Genomic DNA, 22,632 nt, shown 5'->3' with positions numbered 1-22,632 from the left:
TTCCATTCACCATAAACAATAGATACTAAATGCGACGAAATACCACAGACAAACAAGTTTTTTTAACGCCTCTCAGTATTCTTTCTCGTAGTTTAGTTAGAGCACATAATCGCAATTATTTTTATTAAAAAGGAGCCTTAGTAAAATTTGTAATAATTTATAAAAAGTTTCCCAAATACTATTAACATTTTATTTAAAATTAAAAGAAAAGCTGAATCAATCAAGTCTTTGCGTAAACAGGTGTTCGAAAATTAAAAATAAACACAACTGTCAAACTCTTCGCGATATGTCGGGACTTTTTTGCGACATAATTTCGAAAATTTTCGGAATTCCTAGCGCTTGCAAGTGATTAGCGTACTGTAATAAAATGTCAATCTGTTTACGTACGATTTCTCACAAAATATTGCCTATAAATGGCATCGTTACCACCAAAAGTCATTCAAGCCGCTTGTCAAGAAAAATCCCCTTACGAACACAATTTCTGGAAGAAGTGAGTATTATGTGATATTTATTACATCTGAACCACTTCAACATTTTCGTGGTAATAAGGAAACTGTAAAGAATTACGTAACATTTAAAAAAATAATATTATTTTTATCACCAACACTGTATTTTCCTCCTTGACATTGAACTAATTAGAGAATGCGGGGTGCGACTATTACGGATTCACATGGTGCTGACCAACACCTTATGACATAAAATATTTTTTCAAGACCATAAGATCTAACTCAAAGTCCTTGAAGACCCATTTCTTATTTTACTTGTTCTCAGAAACATAGAAGTAACTGTATTACTATTTGACTCTTTTCCCTGTGTATTTAAGAGTAACTGGCAGGTTTTATTTGTTTACAAACGTTGTCTGAATTATTGGCATCTTACCAGCCTAACCCTTACCTTGGGTGCATACATCAAAAAAATATTAAATGTAATTTGAGGTTAGAACTTAGCGGAAACACTTGATTTTATCTGAGGATCAAAGGTGGAAGGCGGCAGAATAACTTTATTAAATTACAATAGATTATTCTGTTATCTGATTAGCACTGAATAGAACATACATTGACATTGATTGTTTAACAAAACATGTTAAAAAGGGAAAATATTTTCAAAGTTTTATAAACACATTCGTGTACGGCACCACAAACATAATGTACATCATTGTTAAATGTTGACATAAACATGAATGAACTTAAATTACCTTCCGTACCATAGGGACATTAGAAAGTTGAAGAAGAATGATGAATTTATTAACAAGCTCCATCAATTGCCAAACTATTGTTTTCATGAGAAAACTTGGTTTTACTATGTGGATAACTGTTATCATTACAAAAGTAGGCTCCTTTTAATGTAAATTCAGATGGTATTAAGTTTTGTTAAAAACCCTAGAGCATTAAACTGTAAAAGTTACAGACTTAAATAATTATCACTTATTTTCCAGTTCCTTATCCATCGTCGCATATCCAGTTGTCAAGTAGCACCAAAATGTCCCACGGAGAGCAACATCGACGACATCGAGCTCCAGGAGGAGGCGGTGACCAGCCGCCTCTCACATGAAGCGAAGACATCCTACATCGGGTCACAAAACAGGACAGATAATGACCATCGATACGACTGCAGTAATGATGTGGAGCTGAAGAAGTTAGCCCTGACGTCCGATGATTACATAGAGAGGAGGATGCCTCCATACACATTTGACGTTCCATACACCAACATTAGTGATATAGATTTAACAAAATATAGCAATGTAAGTATGTATGTCTTCTTTGTTAGACTATTATCTTTCTGTTGCTTGACTCGAAACAATTGACCATCAAAACAAGTAAATCCTAAAGGATGATTGGTAAAGGACATGTATTTTTATTAAACAGGAGATTGAACCCACCTGCCTGTCAGAGTTCGAGCGCGACGCCATCGCGTACTGCCGCGGGACCATCGTGCCGGCGAGCGCGCCCGCCACCGAGCCCAGCCGCGAGGGCAAGCCCAGCGAGGAACAACTCATGAAGGTGTTCCATACGCTGTCTAATACAGTAAGTGTTTTTGTCCTATTTGTTATAATTATAGTTCCAATATTTACAACAAAATTGAGAAGACATCATTATCATGACACTTGCCTAATTTTATAAATTACCTAGCGAAAATATCCGATAGCAATTGGATGTACGTGAATCCAGTAAATCAAGTCAATATTAAATATTATTTTGAACCTTATTCACGTGAGTATAAAGTTCACAATCATCGAAAGGCAAGAAAGCAGTCGGGTAGTAAGATGCGAGAAGCCGCGCTAAACCCTCGTCATTTGCCTTGATGTGGCCCCTGCTCTTTCAGTGGGAGTTGATCCTAAATCTTGATTATTTCATTACCCGTCATTGATTTCTTCGATTTCTTAACTTAATGTATAAACTCCAGTATGTAAACAAGATATAGTCCAAAAAGTTTCTTCAGAAAAATAGATTTTTTACCTACAGTATGAAAATAGTGTCGAGTATACACTGCACATTTTGTTAGTTAATAATAATATAAGTAATCGATTTGTTTGTTCCTCAGATGCCGAATCTTTTCGTGAAGCCGCTCGACTACTCTATTTACCACCCGAATTTGGTGTTTGTGAACAATATAAGAGGCACCACGTCAGTGTAAGTAGAGCTCATATTATGTAATTTTCTCAGCTAAATTATTCCGAAATTGTTTCGTTTAAATCTGTTTTGTGCAGGGTTTTTTGCATAAACAGTAACAATAATCCAGACATTCAAACTTTGGTGTTTATAATATATGTAGGATTAGCTCATTATATAAAAGTCTCTCAATTAATTATTGTGATAGTTTTCATTTTTCCACATCTATTATTACTCATACAGAGCATGCATCTCATAGTAAATTACAAGATACGCACATAGTATATTCCTGGTGGTTGCCCCAAATCATGTAATATAATTCAACACACTAATTATATAAGGCCAAGATAGTTAACCTTTTTTTGAGATCTTAACGAATAGATGTTTACCTACTCGACCGCGCCTGGGTGTTCACTAAACCTATACATATTATTGAATAGTTTTTTGCTATAGTACAATTTATATGATTACGCGTTTTATTTGTTTGCAGAGGCTTGTTCCACTTCGTGAAGCAGGTGGCGCTGCTCCGTACGGTGGGACATCTGAAGTTCGCCTACGTCAAGTTGGAAGTCATGAAGATCACCGCCCATCCCGAGGACTCCTCCATAAAGTAAGCTTTAATATCTTTTCAATTTACACATGACATCATCATCATTATCATCCTAGCCTTTTCCCAACTATATTGGGGTTGGCTTTAGTCTAACCGGATTCAGCTAAGCACTGTTTTATAAAGAGCGACTGCCTATCTGACCTCCTCAACCCAGTTACAACACAATACCCTTAGTTACACTGGTTGGCAGACTTCTTTCTAAATCTGACTACCTGTAATGACCATCAAAGATGTATGATTAACAGGTGGGACACACAATTTAACGTGTCTCCCGAAACACGGAGGAACTTGTTATGACAAAGATGGTCTACGGACCAACCGCGTCAAGCATAGCTTGGCCTGTGATCGATCCACTTATGCAGTTATAGCTTAGCTACGAGGCACATGTCCTTTCAGCAATTGTAAGAATTTGAATGGGCAAGATCCTTTAAAGACTATATCGTCGTAAAAGGAACCCTCTTTCAGTGGCATAAGGTTTATTATGATTCACATCAAAATAAACTTTTTTTTTTATATTCTTTATTAAAGAGTTAAGAATGATACAGGTTTCATATCTTTGTTTTCAGGATGAGATGGCGCATCAAAGGAATATCGGGCCTTAAAGTATTCTTCATGTTCTGGAAATACAAACTATGGAATATGAAGCAGGTGTTCCAAGATCAGGAACTGTGAGTAGTACTGACATCATGTTTAAATGAGATAATCATGTATGTATGATATACGTGAGTCCATAAAAGTTCAAGGATTCACAATATATTTGCTTTTTTTGCAGATGGTATGACGGGTTCTCCACATTCTATGTGGGACCCGATGGTCTCATTCAGAAACATATTGTAGATAAGGTATGTACAAATTCAAAACCTGATGTTTTAGAAGACATATTCATGTACATTATCTATTGTGGATGATGTCAAAACAAGTAATTGTTTTTCTATATTGTTAATTAAAACATTCTGGTAACACTTTAATGCTTGGTTTTTTATACAAACAGTAGAAACACACAGCAAGGACAGAAAAGCAGACTGCCGACTAAAGATACTCTGACAAATCCCAAATACATAAGACATAAATGACTTCACCGGATATTATAAATAGCCACAGGTACTATCTCCTACAGTTGCTACTCCACACTTTACTAAAGGTATAATATTTGTTTACAGGTCATGCCAGATCAGGATACGATAATAGACGATGAGGAGAAGGCCCCGATAGCTGCGAAGATAGCTCTCCTAATAGGGCTTCTACCGCGGAACTACCTGTCAGACGTGTCGCCCTACTTCAGCTCCTCAGCAGGCACCGCCGACTCCACGCCGTTACCATTCAAAGTCCTAGAATAAAAACATCCTTCACTATTATGGGACAGTTAATCAATGGGTGGGAATTTTGTTCACAAATATCCAACAATGTGAAATAATCAGTTATCACTATTAGAATCCTGTTTAAAATAAATAATCGGAGTATACCACACTATAGCGATACTGACTCTTTCACTATTGGCGTAATTTCGATATTATTGTAGTTGATGGCTCATTTTTAATAGATGGCAACACCTTCGATCTAATTAAAGACCAATAAGGTTCTTATCAGCATTGTTTAAAGTATTGTATCCAGTAACACTGAATCGTTATGTAAGGCCTTGTTGCCATATTTTCCGCTGTTATTATTTTCAAAGTTTAATAGTTTGCTAACACTTAGATAGTGCTAAATATAATCGCTATCATTCACCATGGAGATCATTCACGGGTTTAGATATTTTTGTGTATGCTAACCAAAATCATTGCCCTATCTAATGTATCTGGTATTACTGAGAATTTAAAATATAATAGCATAATTTAATGAATTAAAACTTGTCTTAAAAATACACATAACATTACTTTATATCATGTTTTATTTTTGTAGATCAGTTTTGATATAGGAAGAACAAAATTTTTAGCCTATTCAAAATTATTGAGGCTGCAACGGTTATTTTGATAGCTTGTTATTAATTTATATTTTGTTAACAAGTGTATTTCGTTGACCGCGCTGGCGCTGCGGCGCGGCGTCGCGTCTAGTTCGGCGTACACCTCTCGACTTCGACCACGAAGCAACACACTAGTGATATTTTGATAACTGTGAATGCCTTGTATTAGTCTGTATAGATAATGTTATGTATTGCTTTAATACAATAAAGTTATGACATTATGAAATAACTCTTGTTTGTGACTGTTTTCCTAAATTTTAACGCGATGTGTCAATTATTTTACTAGCTCTCGCAAAATTCTCTGGATAATTCTTTGCTTAAGTTTTCCAATGTTTAATACGACAATTTATAAATAATAATAATATAAATAGTTGCGCCGCAGTATTTTCCCAAATAAAAATGTAGTTTTTATAATAACTATCGTGAGACTGATTCATTATTAAATGATGTAACGGTTTACTCATGCGTATTTATCGGGGTAGCCCGACTAGTTTCGGTCCCAACCGGAGTCCTTAATCATGAGCAGACGCGGCGGGATCGCGAGTAAACCGTTATATCATTTAATAAAAATGTAGTTATATATTCACCTGACCTTCAAAAAGTGCTACTTAGTAGCTTATTTGAATAAATGAATTTTGATTTTGATTCAGAAGGTCAGCTGCTATATAGCTAATTACGTGCTGAAGTATTTGGGGTTCTTCAAAAGAAAAGAAACCCCCACTTTTGGCTACTATTACCATTACTGCAATGTGGTAGTTCTAGCGGTAAGTATCATACACTCCCTTGTCATATTATATGTAATCCTCATAGGACAGCCTTCTGAAGGATTTTTTCTTAAAAAAAGGACCTTTTTAACTTCATATCAAATTGCATAAAAAAAAGTGCGTATTTTCTGGTCCGAGAGAGTCACAAATGTCATAATATCAGATTGAAAAGCTTTCCGGGAAACAAAGGGATAAGGGATATCTTCCTGTTTAGGAGTATTTAATACAAAAAAAAAACTAAAGTGCAACTCCGTTTTATAGACAGTATTCAATACTGTGCCCTCTTACAATTTTTTACTCCTGATACGTAAAATGAAATAAAAGCATAAATTTCGGTTAGATAAACAAACCCTTAATAAACGTTAAGATGGGCCGAGGTCTCTTTGTAAAATTAGTGTAACGTATTTACCTAATAAATAAATATAATATAATGTAAAACTGCAATGTTTCTGTCGATTAAAAAACAGCTTTTGACCGACCAGTCATCGAAAAAGTAAATGTTGCTATACTCAATTAAGGACTCGTACAGTATTAGTGTTAACTATTCGACTATGCCGAACGTTGAAATAGCTTTTATGCATTATCATGAAATTAATTAAATATTTGAATAATGTTTTCATAGATGTAAAGCTCTGTTTACATTTTTTTTTACTTCTACACTTTAGAAATCTTCCATGGTAGTTTTTTAGATTTTACATTGCAACACAGTTAGTTCGCCGACTCCATGACGAGTGAGGGGTTTTTGTTGTCAAATATTTTATTTATCTAAATATACAAATGTCGGTGGCCCAATTTATTATTAAAAAACGCTTTCAAATAAAGTTTATTTCTTACTAAGCCGCGTGTGATATTTTCTGTTAATTACAGACATTTATTTGTGATTTTCAATCTTGTTTTGAGGCTTCATTGTTTGAAACATAACTCGATTCGGCAAGTAAAGGAGGTCTAGGTTCCAGCTTTCAAGTTTGTTCGCGTGATGTCATGACTACGGTGAGTTTATCTTAAATACACAGTTAAATATGAATGGTATCATCTGGCGGGGGTCATCGTTCTCGCTCGTCGCCCGGGCGCCTGCCACTGCCAATTGCTTTTAATTATTAGTGTTGCATTAGAGGCGCTGCACGCGTGTACTCCGTCACTGATCATATGGAATACTGCCAAGTCGGTCGTATCGCGTAACCAGTTTTCATTCAATCGTCTTGAAATACCTATTTTGAGTGTATTATTTACGATTCCACCAGTGCCTGTGTAAATTTCTTGCGTGTTTTAACTTCTTTTTGGGATTCCCTAACGAGAAATCTTGTTTTCAGTGAGTGGTATTGTTTAAATCCTTTAAAGTGCATGTTTGATTGATGATCCCTATTCCCCACATCCACCCATGTAAGTGTTATTGAATGAATTCTAACCAATCAAACAATTTTATTCATCTTGCAATACAAATAGCTCTGTGATATTCTACATTAATAAATTATATGTGAGTGGTGTCTTTGTTTTGTTTATATTTTCTCACAATTGTGTTGTTGTATCATTGTTAATTTAAAATGCCAAGTTCATAATCATTGACACTGGGGATAAAGATTGAAGGATATTCCTATAATATAAAACAAGATTTAACGAATCGAATAGGACTGAGTATGTGAACAGTTCTAGCAAAAACATAATTTACTACTTCTATTAAGTAGCCTAGTAAACAAAATATAAGCTACATTCATTAACAAAGCCTAATCTGACTCATTATTAAGCAATGTTCTGTTATCCACAAATTGCTAAATATTTATTCTGACAAATGTCTTTGTTTATTTATTTTCATTCTTCTACATGCAATTGATATTTTAGTCAGTTTACTAAATTTGTAATAAATACAAAGATGAGATTAAACTACAATTTACTGATTTAACGGGACTATTAAGATCAATGTTGTTTGCCAACCTTTTTATTACTAATAGAAAGAGAAAATAATTATGTAGATTTATATGTATCAGAGAGCCTCCATTCATTTTTATACCTAGCAACTGTTTATCTCAAACAGATTAGCATTTAAAACTTTTTTTTTTTAGTTTAATAATTGAATGTAATCCTATGACAAATTTTAATTATCTTTTAGTCCTATCTGCATGATAAGCTTGTGACTCAGACAGTCTTGACTATCTCACATTGAGATAATATCTTGAAACAAACATTTCTTTGTTTTTATTGTGCAGCTAAATGCATAAAACTAATATAATGCTAATTACTATAATGTAATCATATCATACATAATAGGCATGTTATAGACAGCAAATCATTTATTGTATGTTAAATACTTTGATAAGAATAAATGAAACAGTTCTGAGATAATACCAGTACAAGTATCCGGTATGAAGGAATAACATAAAAACCCAGATGATAATAAAAACTGAATGCCTTTAACCTTTGAGCTACGAGTGTGGTTATAAGTGAGTAACACAAGAACTGGGTTAGTTAGCAATTAGCATGGCATATAAGATCCAGGTGCCTCTGTACACCACTGTGTCTCAGTGTAGTTCATTCTCATACTAGTGAATGAATTGATTTGTTACCTTTCTCTGACCTTAAAGCCTTTTTTCTGGAGTTTGTATTCACTTTTCAATTGATTTAACATCTTAGTTCATGCCTTATCCTTATCCCATGTGTTGCCGAGTATTTCCCAGTGTTATTTATGGGATTATTGTATTATATTAACCTTGTCAGAGTTTTAGAAGATTTTTGTATGAATCTTTGAGTAACTTATCGCGAAAGTAACAACTCTCCATGCATTAAATTTGGTTAAGATTTACACTTCCTCAACAGTGTACACAAGAACACATTATTTTAAATTGGATTCAGGACTCTGTTAGAGGCTAGTATGATTCATAGTAAAACAAAGACAAACAATAAAAATAACGGCACATTATAGAAGTGTGCCACTTTATCATGATGGACTTCTGAGAAAACAGCCGCTAATGTGACGAACACGCTTATTTGACTGTTTTGACATGAAATATAAATCTTCAAAGAAAAATACTACCTGAATTCCGTTCGATTGATGAGGAAGTGTGACTATGTTTTCTCGCGCCGTCTTTGTCCTCATCAGGCGACTGTCAAACGTTGTCCTTTGACTTACGTTTAGTTTATTACAGCTCTGAGAACCAGCATTACTATTGTTGTTATTCATTAACGTGGGGTGTGCAAGATAGGCTAGAAAAACGCTAAGATAAAAGCCTTACGTACATCTGAAACTCATTTTCCACAAATGAGAAGCGAAATCTTTTAATGTTTTTTTCCAAGTGGAAAACTTAATTATGCGTCTAATCGAAAATCCTGTTCTTGAGTTCAAGTTCTAGGTAACAATAATAACGTGTCTAGTTCATTAAACATACATATTCTCAGGCAATAATGACTCACCAATGATTGTGTAAACTACACATATACCGTGGCCTTGACGTGATAGTTTATTAATTCGCTAACTTAGATAAATTTATTTCCTGGTAAAAAATGCCGTGTGTTATAAAAAATACTCAGAAAACGACCGAAATTTTCTTATAAAACTATTTTTATTATAATTCCCCTTTACCTGATGATAACATTATTTATTACGTTTTACGTAGCTAGTATAATTTTGGAGTATTAGAGACCAAATAGAAGCTTTTTATTCTAAGGCTTCTTGTAGACAACAAAAGAATAAAGGACAAAATCCAAAATTATCTATTCTGTTAGAAAAACAATTTTGGTCCTCAGTAATCGTAGGTAATGCGTAAAAAACATAAAAAAAACTTCCTTGTCCTTGTCTTGATGTAAATCGTCCAAGAAATCACTGGCCTAAGAAAAAAGGAATAATATCTAGTTACGCATAGAAACGAGTTTTTTTTTGTATTTCAGTTTCTATCAGCTATGGCCATTGATAAATTAAAATAGTGATAACATTTACTGATAACATTACTCACGAAATAATTATGATACGTCTTATCGTTGGTCATTGATCGAAAGACAAGTTCCGACATGCTCTTGTTCCCCTTTTGGTCATAAATGCAACAAAAACAGTACCTTGCCGACGATTTGATGTTTGTATTTCGTGATATTGTGAACCTCATAGTACTCAGCCTTTAACCGAGTTAGCCAGGTTCTCTCTGTGTGAAGTGCTGAAATTGTATTATCGTGTTTCGCATGCGGTGTAACGGGAACAGGATGCCCAATTAAATTTCAAATATGGCAGCAGCATGCAGGCTGCTTGATATTCTGCAAAGAGTAGCTTCGAAATCTTTTTTCGCCTTTACATCGACGAGTGCTCGATAAATGAATGGTGCTCTATGAAAATCTCCGTGTTGTAGGTTTATTCCTTATTCCAAAGCAACAGTTCCTTTCAATGTTTAGTCGAAAAGCTGCTTGTAATTTGGATCTGGTACATGGTCCATCGAAACACCCAAGGAAGTAAGGAATATACATACATATTGTTAAAGATGAATCATCATCGTCTATATAAAAAGAGCAATCTTGTCCAAAAGTCAATCACACCTTTTTTGCCGCCATAACTGTACGCTTATTTTTTGTCTGCTGTTTTGATAATGTTTTTTATTGCTCTGTGGGTGCAGTGTACTGGATATGGGGACAGAAACAATTGAACGGATTGTTCCTAATAAGATTACTAACTCTGGGATACTCGCCATTATTATGGTTTGGGATTGAGCTTTAATCCTTTGTGCGATTGATTTGAGCTTCAAAGCCCCTTTATGAGATTCAAATCAATCTTACAAATGAGTAAGGTAACGTATTAGCAATTTACAACCGCACATAGCTTAAGATTTTTAGTTATTCTAGATTGAGTGCTTTGATTCCATAAGCATAGTATTAAGACGTGATTAACTATCATTATGGGTATTCAATAATGATAATTGTTATTTACACATGATTAAGGCTAATTATATAATTATAATTAAGCAGTTCTGGTTATGATTAGTGACGTTATTATTAGAATGTTAATACTAGTCGCTAAGCCACTGAGTAGCAAATATGGTATTAATTTCATAGTAATACGCATTAGCGTTCTGTAAGATTAGCCTTAGTTGGACAACAACTAAAAGTACGTCAGTTCTATTTTATATTCTGTGCTAAAAGACTAACTGGGCATCCGGTAATGTTTCCTTTAGTCCTAAAAACCTATAAATTATGTGCCAAGGACGCGGGTGCCAGGGCGCGTTTGCAAATATTGTTTTACACATTACACCTTCATCCTCTGGGCGTGGAGATATAAATAACGTTCTTCAAGTCAATATGGGCGTCTCTAAACGCCTGACCTATCGCAGGACGTAGACCTCATTTTATTTGAACCCTCCGGGTCCCTGACCCCCAGATTTCATCCACCTTGTCTGGAGTTCTCTTTGTGTCGTCAAGACGTCTAGCCGGGAGACGTATAGGAATATTAGAATCGGAGATAATGGAAATTTAAATGTGACGTTTATGATAACCCCGGTTAAGTTATCAGCAGGTGATTAGATCAGTTCACATGCACTAAGTCTCGGAGTAAATAATTTCATGTTTAGTAGAATAGATATAATGGGAATTGAATTGTAAGGAATAACATGTCTTAACAAATGTTGTTTGTTCCAGGTGCTAAACGATTAGACTGATTACATAAGATTGCTGATAACAAGACTGAGTGGTGACATGATGACATAGGAACAAGAATGTCGAAGGTGCTGAGCGCGCTCGGCGGCGCGCTGCCGGACGAGCGGCCGCTGCTGTCGCTGCAGATCGTGGAGAGCGTGGCCAAGTGCCCCACCGGCTACTGGCCAGTCAGCAGGACCTACGACGAGGACGCCGACGCCGGCCTGCTGCGACAGAATGGACTGTTCGGAAAGAAACCCAGCCACTACATCTGTCTTTCAAAATCTGAAGGTACAGTAGGATCAGTACATGAGTTTTAATACGTTTTCTTGTCAGCTATTTTGCGAGAATTCATTCGTTTTTAGTTAGTTAAAAAGTACCGTAAGTTTAACAATTTTAATATTCCAAGTATGCATTTAGCATCAAGTAGTCAGGAGTGTTCCTTTTTGTTGTATTACATCTCATTAGTTCGGCTTGATGGAGTTCAGCAGATGAGTTAAATTGAGGTTATGTTTCCGAAAATGTGAATGCACTCAAGAACTTTGTTCATATGGCAAGGATATTCACATACTTTGAAACTACAAACTCGTATTATTGAAAGAGCTTTATGTATACTTCGTAAACCGTCGTCGACATCGTCATTCGCCATCCTAATTTAAAATAAGTTAACATAATTTGTTCCCAGCGATAATCTCGTTCAAGTTAATGTTTTCTGCTGCGAGGACCAGCTTTTGAACGGATGTTAAAGTGAAGTGATTATAATTGTAGAGGCTATGATTAATTGGAACGGCCCGCCGCATACCGCCCACTTAGACAGTCACTCCCAAACTCAAAAGCTTGTTACGTACAAGCTCTTGGGGTTCGCTTAGGTTTCATTTAGTTTTTAACGCTGCTTTTGAAACAAATTTATTTAAATCTGCCAAAAGTAATGGTAGCTGGTTCTTAATAACGTCTTGAAATTTATCCAAGTAAATACCGAAAAGTATTAAAATTTGGCCGTTAGACGTAGACGGCGTACGGCGTATGACGTAGAAGGAAAATTAAATTTTAGTTGCTTAAACAAAAACATCACTTTATCCTTAACTGTTTCGTTTCATACAAAATAAAATACTCAATACCGGTTGAATTAAGCGGAAAATAATAATCGATAAATCGATTAACGAATCGACACGGCGGCAGAACGACGCATTGCATTTGCTTGGCTACCCAATACGATAAATATACGTTGTTGAGATAAATGGGTCAAACAGTGTCATAAGTGTTATGAAAGCTCTCTTTGTTAATTGTGCACAATAATCTATAAAAAAAATACCAGTTCCTTTTCCGGTGTTCCCCACATACGGTAATTAAACCACCGTTCTCACCTCTTCTACTGCCTAAGCTAGAGCGATTCACTTGAGGCATGCTCCAAGCGAGAGGCTAAAGCCCTAGTGGATGTTAAAAAAATCCGGAATCACTCCAAACTACACTTTAAAAAAATACAGATATTAGATGCAACAAGAGTAATTAATATTACGAGTCGAAAGTGCCTGCGAGAAGCTTACATAAAATAATAAGCTTTTAGATTGCTTTGGAATCAAAGAACTCGAAAAGGCGATTAAAATGTATCTCAACGCATTGTTGTTACAACTTGCTAATTTGATTACAGACCGGTAGACGGACAGTAAACGGGACAGGTGTAACTAAATAAAAGCTTGTAAAAATGTATAGATGTGGAAGTAACATAATACGTATGTACATTTAACTCAACCTCGCCTTAAGGTTATCACAAGACCATGAAACATCTCGGCGAACATTAAGCGAAACCTTTGCAAAAAGCAATGCTAATAAAAACCAAAGCCAGCCTAATTATATTGATCGAGTACAGTAACAGCCGTTACTCGTACTGCGTAGTCACTTTCATTACTCTTCGGCTCGGCCCGAAGGCCGAATCCGCTGTCAAAATGATTACTCAATGATCGTGAGTCTCGTAACGGGGCCAGCCCCTGGACACGCTCAAATCTGTTTACACTGTTATTAGGTCACTCTTTGTCTGCATGCGTTTCTTTTTCGTAGGAAATTAATTTATCGCGGTATTGTATTGACCTGATATGATAATAGCAAGTGGTCTTGCTTAAACGCTAGGCCCGCTCGGTTATAGGCGACATTTTAACTGCATGGTTTTATGTTTTATGTACTACTGTAATTTTAATATTAACGGTCTGTTCAGGTATTTTTTTGTGAATAAGACGGTGAAAATTAAAAACCAAGTCTTGAAATAGCTGTTTTTGAAACTGGTGCTCTTTGCAAGTGGAAAGTGGTATTTGATAATACTGGCTTAGGAATACCCGACTATTGCGAATAGATCTCGGTCTAGGTAAATAAGGTATATCTACGGATTGTTTTAAATAATATATACCAGCAGACTAAAATCAGCTTGAAATTGTATAATAAGTAATATCATGCCAATGTCAGTCAGTTACGTTACGTACTGTTACAGTCTATTCGTAATAGTAAACAGTATACGCGCAATGCAAACAAACAAAATATTATTTCGGCATTCCGTAAACAGGAAACTCGAGTGCGGTGTGCACTGAGGTTTGTGTCAAATGAAAAGGTCTATCTGAATATTCAGTTCAATTTGCGTCCTGTTTTCAAGCAACTGTATTCTTATTATTGTCTTTCTGCATTTCGTGTCGGTTGTTTTCATTTTTGTATTAATTATACTAAATTTTAAATCTATATATCTTTGTCCAATTTTATATTATCTTGGCATTGTCTGCCAAAACATACCGTAAATTTCAGCTGTCATTATCTTTTCCACGTTATTTCGGACTGGAAAGAGTTTTATCTCAAGCATTCTATAACGCTGACAAGCTAGTTAATAGACTGCATTGATACGTTAGCAGTGTATTCAAATAACGCAGGAGTCATAGTAATGGCGCGACGCGGCGACGCTCTGATTAGATGATTGCTTCCAATATATCAATCTGCGTTCCTTGATCCCTTCCCACGGTGTTTGGGTACCGAGTAACTCTACATTTTACAGTCAAAAATGCTGAACTCGCTTCTAGTGTATTGTGTTACATTGCAGACTAGAGTCTAAATCGATTCTGCATTATTTATTCCTTTCATTTCCAATTTATTTCAGTTGGCTTGTGTAGAAACGTTCACGGAATTCATAACCTCAATCTCTCTATTTCATGTCAATATCCAATCGATTTGATGAAAATATTTATATTGATATTCCAAATAGCGATTTGTTTTTTTGAAATGAAAATATCAAAATAATTCTGTTTATTTTCTTCGCAGCGAATTCTCGTGATATTTTCATATAACAAAATTGAATCGTTTGATTTATGATAGTCGTTGATCCAAAGCTATTTATTTTGAAAGGCTAGACTGAAATAGTTTTATGACGAAAAAGTTTGAAAAGCTTTTAGCTGGTACTGCGATGTCTAATGTAAAATGAATATTGGAAATGTTGGTAAAGTTTTGTAAGCAGGTACTTCAACGGTGCTTCAGCCCAAGTTCCAGGGCATTAAACACAATGTCACTGCATCGTTGCTAATGCAAGGGAACCTTGTAAGGTTTCGCGTGTAGTTTGACTATCAATTACTAGGTTTAGCCTTAGAACAGCCAGCCTGAATTTATACACTCGGTCATAAGGTTTCTTCACTAAACTTTAGACTGTCGCGTTGTTGGAGTTGGTATCTGGCTATAAAGTTCGGACTTAATTACAGAGACTTTAAAATTGTCTTGGGTTGTTGTAGCACCTGCTGCGGCTCATAAGATTGTATGATTCCAAAAGCATGACTAATCTCCATTTGGTATTCTAGAGGTACTCCTTGAGTACGATACACTTTGATATTAAAGTATGACATACATACACAACAATTCAGATTTTAATATTTGATGACTATAGATAAACATCCTCTCACGAAGAATTGTAAATAACATCTGGTGACTCTGAATGCGACTTGCCTCTGCTCGTAAATCATTGTACTCAGTAAGCATGTATAAACAAAAGGCGAACTGAAGTTACACTGCAATATTTCATCTGGTTAAACGGGAAGCCGACGTCAACATAGTTGGGAAAAGGCTAGGCCGATGATGAAACTATATAAGTATATTATTAAATGATGTAACGGACGAACGAGGAGCTCGTAGCTGTGCTATAACCGCATAAGTGATTCGATCACAGGTTAAGCTATGCTTGACGCGGTTGGTCCGTAGATGAGTGACCATCTTTGTCATAGCGAGTTCCTCCGTGTTTCGGAAGGCACGTTAAATTGTGGGTCCCGGCTGTTATTCCTACATCTTTGATAGTCGTTACAGATAGTCAGAAGCTTGAAAAAGTCTGACAGCCAGTCTAACCAAGGGGTATCGTGTCGCCCATACTGGGTTGAGGAGGTCAGATAGGCAGTCGCTCCTTGTAAAACACTGGTACTCAGCTGAAACCGGTTGGACTGGTAGCCGACCCCAACATAGTTGGGAAAAGGCTAGGCCGATGATGATGATATTAAATGATGTAACGGGTTACTCACGCGTATTTATCGGGGTACACCGACTAGTTTCGAGTAGATTGCGACCGCCGCGTCTGCTCATGATTAAGGACTCTGGTTGGGTCTAAAACTAGTCGGGCTACCCCGATAAATATGCGTGAGTAAACTGTTACATCATTTAATAATGAATCATTCCCACGATAGTTACTATCAAAATATATAGGTATGGATGTAATTTCGACATTTTGAGCATGTTGGTTCGTTGGCGCAGGTGTGCCCGGCTACGTGATGGACGGCGTGGTGGTGGTGGGCGAGCGCGAGGCGGCGCCGCCGGGCTACAGCGTGGCGGGGCGCGCGGGCAAGCGGCGCCTGTGCACGCGCGTGTCGCGCCCCGCCGCCGCGCGCGCCTTCCCGCCCGTCACCGACGTCATCGTCTGCTCCAAGATGCGCCAGGCGCCGCAGGGGTTCATGCTAGCCGGGTAAGATATATGCAACAACTTTGCCAAAATTATGATAAGTCCTAAGACATACAGAATATATTATTTAATTTAATTTCACTGTAAATCATAACAGGTCTTAACCAAGTAAATATTTTTTTTTACCAAACCGTGAAATGTTAGCCTCGAATTCCAGAAAACTGAATCATTGTTATGTACACAGCCATCAAGTCTAGCGAATCCACGATTGCAATAGTTCTGCTAAGAGATTTGATGAGCTTATAAGATATTTAAACACTTATTGCATTTGACTTACTATTACCCGATTGGGTCACCAATACCTACTGGTATCCTCAGGTCAGTTACATTGAGCATAGGGTATTAAGACATGAAATACAATTGATGCTGCTATTTTATGTTAGTCTGACGCGCCAATGCCACCCAAGTAACTAAATGATTACATTTCCTTTCACCCTAACATAAAGACCATATAGTCAAGGCGTTGCAAGGTGACGCTAACTGAATGCAAGCATACGCATAAGATGTAGCAATAATTAACGTATGTTTATTACTTTCAGTGAAATAAACGGCAAGATGGTGTGCTACAAAGTGAGCGGCGGCAGCGCGGACACGTCGCCGACGCACAACGAGTATGAGAACGTGCTCACAAACATCACGCCTGAGGCCAACAGGAGGTGAGCAGATATCATAAGTGTGGTCATTGCTTTGCTGATTTACAGGCTCTAATCATAAAGACGATCAGATGGTCACCGTCAGTAGTATATAAGGCGTATGCTGAAAAAAATGGCATTAACTATACATTGTCTGAAGGATTGCCGAGTGTTAAGGTTGTCACTCCGAACCCGCTGTTCACGACTTATATTTCGATGTCCGCTTAGTACATGTCTTTGTATGATCCACGAACGCTTGGTCGATCTTCCATGCCTTGTGCAAGTGACTTAAATAAGGTAAAGTCCGTACTTCCGGAGCTGCCGTTTATATAAATGAAATAAATAACTTCACTTTTTCCGAAAAGTGTTACAGAAGAGTCGTTCACACTAGAAAATGTAATCCTGTTTATCATTCAAATTTAATCTCAGAAATCCTCAGAAACTTCCGGTTAAACATCTACTGAAAGAATAAGCCACTGTTAAGCATTTGAAACTTTATTTCAAAACAAGAGCAACCTTAAGTGGGTCAGAGCAAAACAAAGAATCGCCACTGACTCAAACGTATTAATAAATTCTTCAATAAAGCGGACGGATTAATTCTCGTAAGCACTTGTTTATGCTCCGCGAGTGCACTGTGCAGAGATCTCGCCGCAACCTGACACGTACCTCAATACAAGTACACTTGAAGTGTTCATTCATTGAAGTCAATAATTTATTTGCACGTAAATGGGTCAGAGTCAGGTCAGGTCGTACCTCCATAAAGCTCTTTCTGGAATATCGCCTTACTTACATTATTCTGAATTATTTTCTTTTTCCGTTTAAAAATACGTGATTGTCACTTGCTGTTCTATTTATATACTTATAATATCAGCTAGTTTTAGTCATCGTTGGTCATAAACGAAACGTCCCCGTAATTAGTCAGCCTTCCGAGTTCTTTAGCTTATCTCTTCTATAGCGTGTGTCGAGACTGCCCATACGTCACACCTTTGAAAATCTGTATCATAATTTTAAGGAAGACAATCAACAAGTTGTATCTATTTCGTATGCTTTCAGGTTACGTATCCCGGAGCGACCGCCTAAGCTTTCGCCGTTGGTGTCGGAGCTGAACAACTTGAACCTGAAGCAGTCGCCCACCGCGTACCCGAACATCGAGGAGTTCACGACGGAGCACGACTACGAGGCGCTGAGCCCGTCCTACAACATCAAGCCGACACGCCCCGCCCCGCGCCCCCCCGCCGCGCGCTCGCCCTGCGCCGCGCCCCCCGCGCCCTCGCCCGCGCCCCCCGCGCCCCTCGCGCCCGCCTCGCCCGCCGCGCCCGCGCGCAAGAAGGGCCCCGCGCCGCTGCCGCGCAACACCATCTACCAGACGCTGGGCGGATACAACGGCATGGAGGGCGTACCCTTCCTGCTCAACCCCAAGCTCAGGGGACTGCCCGATGACAGCTTGGTGAGTTCATATTCTTAAAATAACTGAAGAGTTCATCTCCCACAATGTATTATAGATAAAAATTATTTTTTGAAAAAAATAAAAACCGACTTCACGACTACACTAACAATATATACAATGGAACTAAAAAGTATAAAATAATATTTTAATTACAAGCCAAAGAACACTAAAGGAAAATCAACGAAATTATTGATACTTATGCATACTATTGATTATGAGTTGGTGCCGAATGCGGGCAGACGCGTGAGGGCAGAAGACGCTGATGGTTGTGTTTTATGTTTGTATGTATTAGTTTATGTTTCTTTTTTGTGTTATTAATAGATAAATTATTTTATTGTCTTCTTTTCAATTATCGGTTGTTTTTCAATTATTTATGTAATTTCTTTTTGTGTCATTAATATATTGTTTTTGTTTTGGCTGGCACCGACTCCAAAAATAACTGATTTTAAAATGTAAATAGTATGCATAAGTATCAATAATTTCGTTGATTTTCCTTTAGTGTTCTTTGGCTTGTAATTAAAATATTATTTTATACTTTTTAGTTCCATTGTATATATTGTTAGTGTAGTCTTGAAGTCGGTTTTTATTTTTTTCAAAAAATAATTTTATTTTTTACTTTTTAGTGGAAAGTTAGTGATTTTTAGTATGGGTAGGCCTACTAAACGCCCTGCCCAAATGAGTTCTTTGCCCCCGTGAAACTGCCCAGAATTCCCAGTGATATTTGTTCGAAAGCCTCCACCCAGTCTGTTACCATTTGAGAGTGATGTTAATTATGGAGGCCATTTTAATTAACCGAATATCTCATCAGAACAAACATCTAATTATGTTTATTCTAGTTTCAGTATTGCGTTTTTTGTAAAACTTTGTAAGTGCCCTTGAACATTTTTTTTTTTTCGAAATTGTTTTTATAACCTTTGTAGTGAGTACAGGCGTGATAATATGTTGTGTGATGGCGTAAACAATGCTTAGATATGCTATAGCAACAATTGCGGTTAATCTGCTGTAATTTATTGAAGAGTTCCCCCGATTTCTACAAGATCCCATCATCAGATATTGAAATGGTGATAATGGGACCACACGGGAAGCACAAGCTTTCAAATAAAAAAAGAATCATTAAAATCGGTTCACCCAATCGCAAGTTACGAGGTAACAAACATTAAAAAAAAAATACAGTCGAATTGAGAACCTCCTCCTTTTTTTGAAGTCGGTTAAAAAGAAGGTTAAACTTACAGACAAGTTGTAATTGAGTACGATGTTAATTGTCTCCAGACACAATTGCCGTCGATCAAACGCCGCACGCGCTTCGATCTCGACCGCGACTACACCTACAACTTCGGCGTCGAGCGGCAGACGTGAGAACAAACAAAACGCACCTTATCTCCTTACACATAAGGTATATTATACATCCTTTATGTAGATAATAGTTGATGTGACCTTGAGTTTATGATCGATCGATTGAATTATATAGATACGGAATATAACGATGGTTGTACGTGTTTAATGTCTATAAATGTTTCAATAAAACTCCGAATTTCATAGATAGATGCTCAATAACTTGGGTACGTATACTACCCGCTAATAGATGTCTTAAACCTAATATATATGACTTTATATAGTTCTGAATGTATTGTCTAATGGTGTTTGAGGATCAGTGGACTTTCCACTGTTATATCGTTCGTAATTATGACAGTTCGAGCTTGTTCAGAGATATTCAAATAAACCATTTAATGATTTGTGTAATAGAGATATGATGGATTTCATCTTTGTATGTGTTATAACTTATGACATAATTAATATGAAATAGCTGCCAACTGAATTGAAATTTATTTAACTACTCAAAGTTGCCAGTTTTGAAAATAGATAAACTTGCCAGTTGAAATCACTTTAGTAGGAATTCAATGTTATAATGATATCAAATTATGTAACAAATATAAATTGGTTGTGTTGACTTGAAGATGTGTTTCGCACGCCGGCTCAGGTTATACTGGCGGGAAGTCGTAGCAATTGTTTACATATCCCTCTTTTTTATGTAATTGTAATGTTGAATGTTGAGACTAGAGTCAATAGATAATATATGATGCGGATTAAAAAGATAATTTCTGTGGTTGTTATAAGGGATATATAATTTGAACCTATTTTAGTAGTATTCACTATGATCACATCTTCAGTTTAAAAGTTTTTGTTAGACTGTTAATAATCTCAAATTTAAGCAAAGATGATAAGATAAACAAAAGTTATTTAGAGCTGCAATTTAAAACCTATTTACAAATTGGATAACAATTTAAACAAGGAATTAAGATTACATTTATGTAAAGTAAAAATCAATCATTAATATCTATTGTCTCAAGTATCATAAGAATTGACGTAGTGTGGTGACCCTGGGGCCTTGTTCGCGTGTCGGTGCATAGTTATACTAAGGAAGCTCTAGCACGAAATGTATCGGTTATTAATTTAATGACTATCAATGCTTTAATATCACGAAAATATTGTTCCTTCATTTATCCATTCTTTGTACTTACAAAGGTGACTAAAAATATATGAGTGACGAAATCTTTTATGACGTTTAAGGCGCTGATAAGTGATAGAGACGAATGGAGATATACAGACGGATCGCGCTTTCTCCTTTGTGTGGTATAATGGACCAAAGATACGTATCGTGCTAGAGCCAGTATTGTCTATGTGGAATCTCATAGGTTATTGAACCTAGAAGTTTGTGCTGAAACAGCGAATTTGTTGGAGATGTGTATTTCCTTTTAGACGACTTATTATTGTAGGTAACCTTTTGTGTAAAATTTAATTATAATTATATTAAACGTATTGAATTAACATAATTATCTTAGTGATACATTATATTAGTGTAAAGTATGATCCATTTTATTCTTGTCTGATTTAGTTTATAATCATGGTTCGTTCAATAAAACCTGATTTATTAGTGCAACTTTTTAATTATATTATTTTTGTGAGATCATGGTTTGTCTACAAGATCAGATAAGATTAGAACATGGATCATGAACGTGATTATCCTATTTTCTTAACAAATCTACGGGCAAGAAGAGGGTAGTTGCCAAAAAAGAGGTGATTTGACGAGGCATGTGCCACAGAATAATTATTGTTACTAACTAATATTGCATGCCATACACGTCGTAAACAACTGTCATGAAAACTCTTTGTGGTCCCAATATCATTTTAATCGAGAATTTAAATGAAACAAAAATGTTACCCGTTTCGTATTCATGTCCTTTTAACTGACTAATAAAGCATAAATACTTTCTCAAGACCAGTCTTATAGTAGTAGGAAATGTTAAACACGTTATTGTGTAATGAACCTGTGCCAATACCAGTACAAAGTACAAGTCTGGTTACCGGGCGCCGCGCCAGCCAACTTGACTAGTCAATGTGAACGAATTGCTCGCACTACACGACTGACAACACTCAACCCGCTCATCTCTGTATACTGAACATTACTGAACAAATACTATACATTTTTCGCTTAAATACCAACAGCCCTATAAAAGGACGACGCTCAAAATGTCGCTCATAAATTTCCTGCTATCTTTGTCATTCCAAGTTGAATATAGAGACAATATAAATGAAATAGTAATGAGTGTCGTTCTTGCATAGGCTGTAACTTTATTCAGGCATCGTCAACATTTTATAATTGCTTTTGAGTCATATTAATGTCTAGGCTTACTATAGATTTGGAAACTTCTGAATTATTGGATGAATGTACCATCCGTTCAGATACGTAGCGATTATTGAACTAATACTAATTGTATGTCGATAAACTTCTACCAATTGTTATACAGGTATATATTATATAAATATCATGTGAATTAGATATATATATATTATATATATATATATATATATATTTATATATATATTGTATATTGCTGTGAAGAGTGCGCGTGAACTTATTGTGTGTTTTTTTATAGAATTTTCTTTGCGGACATTTTTTATTAACTTCATGTCACTTCTTTTTGAAGTTCAAGGATATTAATTTATTTTGAATTTAATATAAATAATTTGTATTTTGTTTTAATGTTTTTTTT

At 36.3% G+C, this 22,632-nt stretch overlaps 2 protein-coding genes across 4 annotated transcripts; both read left to right on the top strand.

The window, feature by feature from the left end:
• The first annotated feature begins 235 nt into the window (after positions 1 to 235).
• LOC113494605 lies at positions 236 to 5,408 on the top strand. The gene is made up of 8 exons (XM_026873024.1): positions 236 to 490; positions 1,436 to 1,741; positions 1,866 to 2,024; positions 2,542 to 2,630; positions 3,100 to 3,219; positions 3,786 to 3,887; positions 3,992 to 4,061; positions 4,380 to 5,408. The coding sequence occupies exons 1-8, from the start codon at positions 368 to 370 to the stop codon at positions 4,554 to 4,556; spliced, it is 1,146 nt and encodes a 381-aa protein (XP_026728825.1). The 5' UTR covers positions 236 to 367; the 3' UTR covers positions 4,557 to 5,408.
• Positions 5,409 to 6,579: 1,171 nt separating this feature from the next.
• LOC113494603 lies at positions 6,580 to 21,406 on the top strand. 3 transcript variants are annotated; one of them, XM_026873021.1, is made up of 6 exons: positions 6,580 to 6,933; positions 11,545 to 11,832; positions 16,297 to 16,504; positions 17,041 to 17,157; positions 18,187 to 18,580; positions 19,850 to 21,406. In XM_026873021.1, exons 2-6 carry the CDS (start codon positions 11,622 to 11,624, stop codon positions 19,934 to 19,936), a joined length of 1,017 nt encoding a protein of 338 aa, XP_026728822.1. In that variant the 5' UTR covers positions 6,580 to 6,933; positions 11,545 to 11,621; the 3' UTR covers positions 19,937 to 21,406. The 3 variants fall into 3 exon arrangements, with proteins under 3 accessions (XP_026728822.1, XP_026728824.1, XP_026728823.1); XM_026873023.1 differs by lacking the exon at positions 6,580 to 6,933 and adding an exon at positions 6,952 to 7,252; XM_026873022.1 differs by lacking the exon at positions 6,580 to 6,933 and adding an exon at positions 7,238 to 7,323.
• The last annotated feature ends 1,226 nt before the right edge of the window (positions 21,407 to 22,632 follow it).

This window comes from Trichoplusia ni, chromosome 5, assembly GCF_003590095.1.
Source record: "Trichoplusia ni isolate ovarian cell line Hi5 chromosome 5, tn1, whole genome shotgun sequence".
NCBI lineage: Eukaryota > Metazoa > Arthropoda > Insecta > Lepidoptera > Noctuidae > Trichoplusia > Trichoplusia ni.
Note: the sequence above shows the minus strand (reverse complement) of the source record. Positions and strands in the feature narration are given on the sequence as shown.

What these genes read in the sequence shown, in the direction of transcription:
- LOC113494605 (XM_026873024.1), top strand. Translation starts at nt 368, where the DNA reads ATGTCAATCTGTTTACGTACGATTTCTCACAAAATATTGCCTATAAAT. An exon ending in ATTTAACAAAATATAGCAAT is followed by an intron (nt 1,742 to 1,865) that starts GTAAGTATGTAT and finishes TTTATTAAACAG; the next exon opens with GAGATTGAACCCACCTGCCT. An exon ending in TCCATACGCTGTCTAATACA is followed by an intron (nt 2,025 to 2,541) that starts GTAAGTGTTTTT and finishes TTTGTTCCTCAG; the next exon opens with ATGCCGAATCTTTTCGTGAA.
- LOC113494603 (XM_026873021.1), top strand. Translation starts at nt 11,622, where the DNA reads ATGTCGAAGGTGCTGAGCGCGCTCGGCGGCGCGCTGCCGGACGAGCGG. An exon ending in CTGTCTTTCAAAATCTGAAG is followed by an intron (nt 11,833 to 16,296) that starts GTACAGTAGGAT and finishes TCGTTGGCGCAG; the next exon opens with GTGTGCCCGGCTACGTGATG. An exon ending in GACTGCCCGATGACAGCTTG is followed by an intron (nt 18,581 to 19,849) that starts GTGAGTTCATAT and finishes AATTGTCTCCAG; the next exon opens with ACACAATTGCCGTCGATCAA.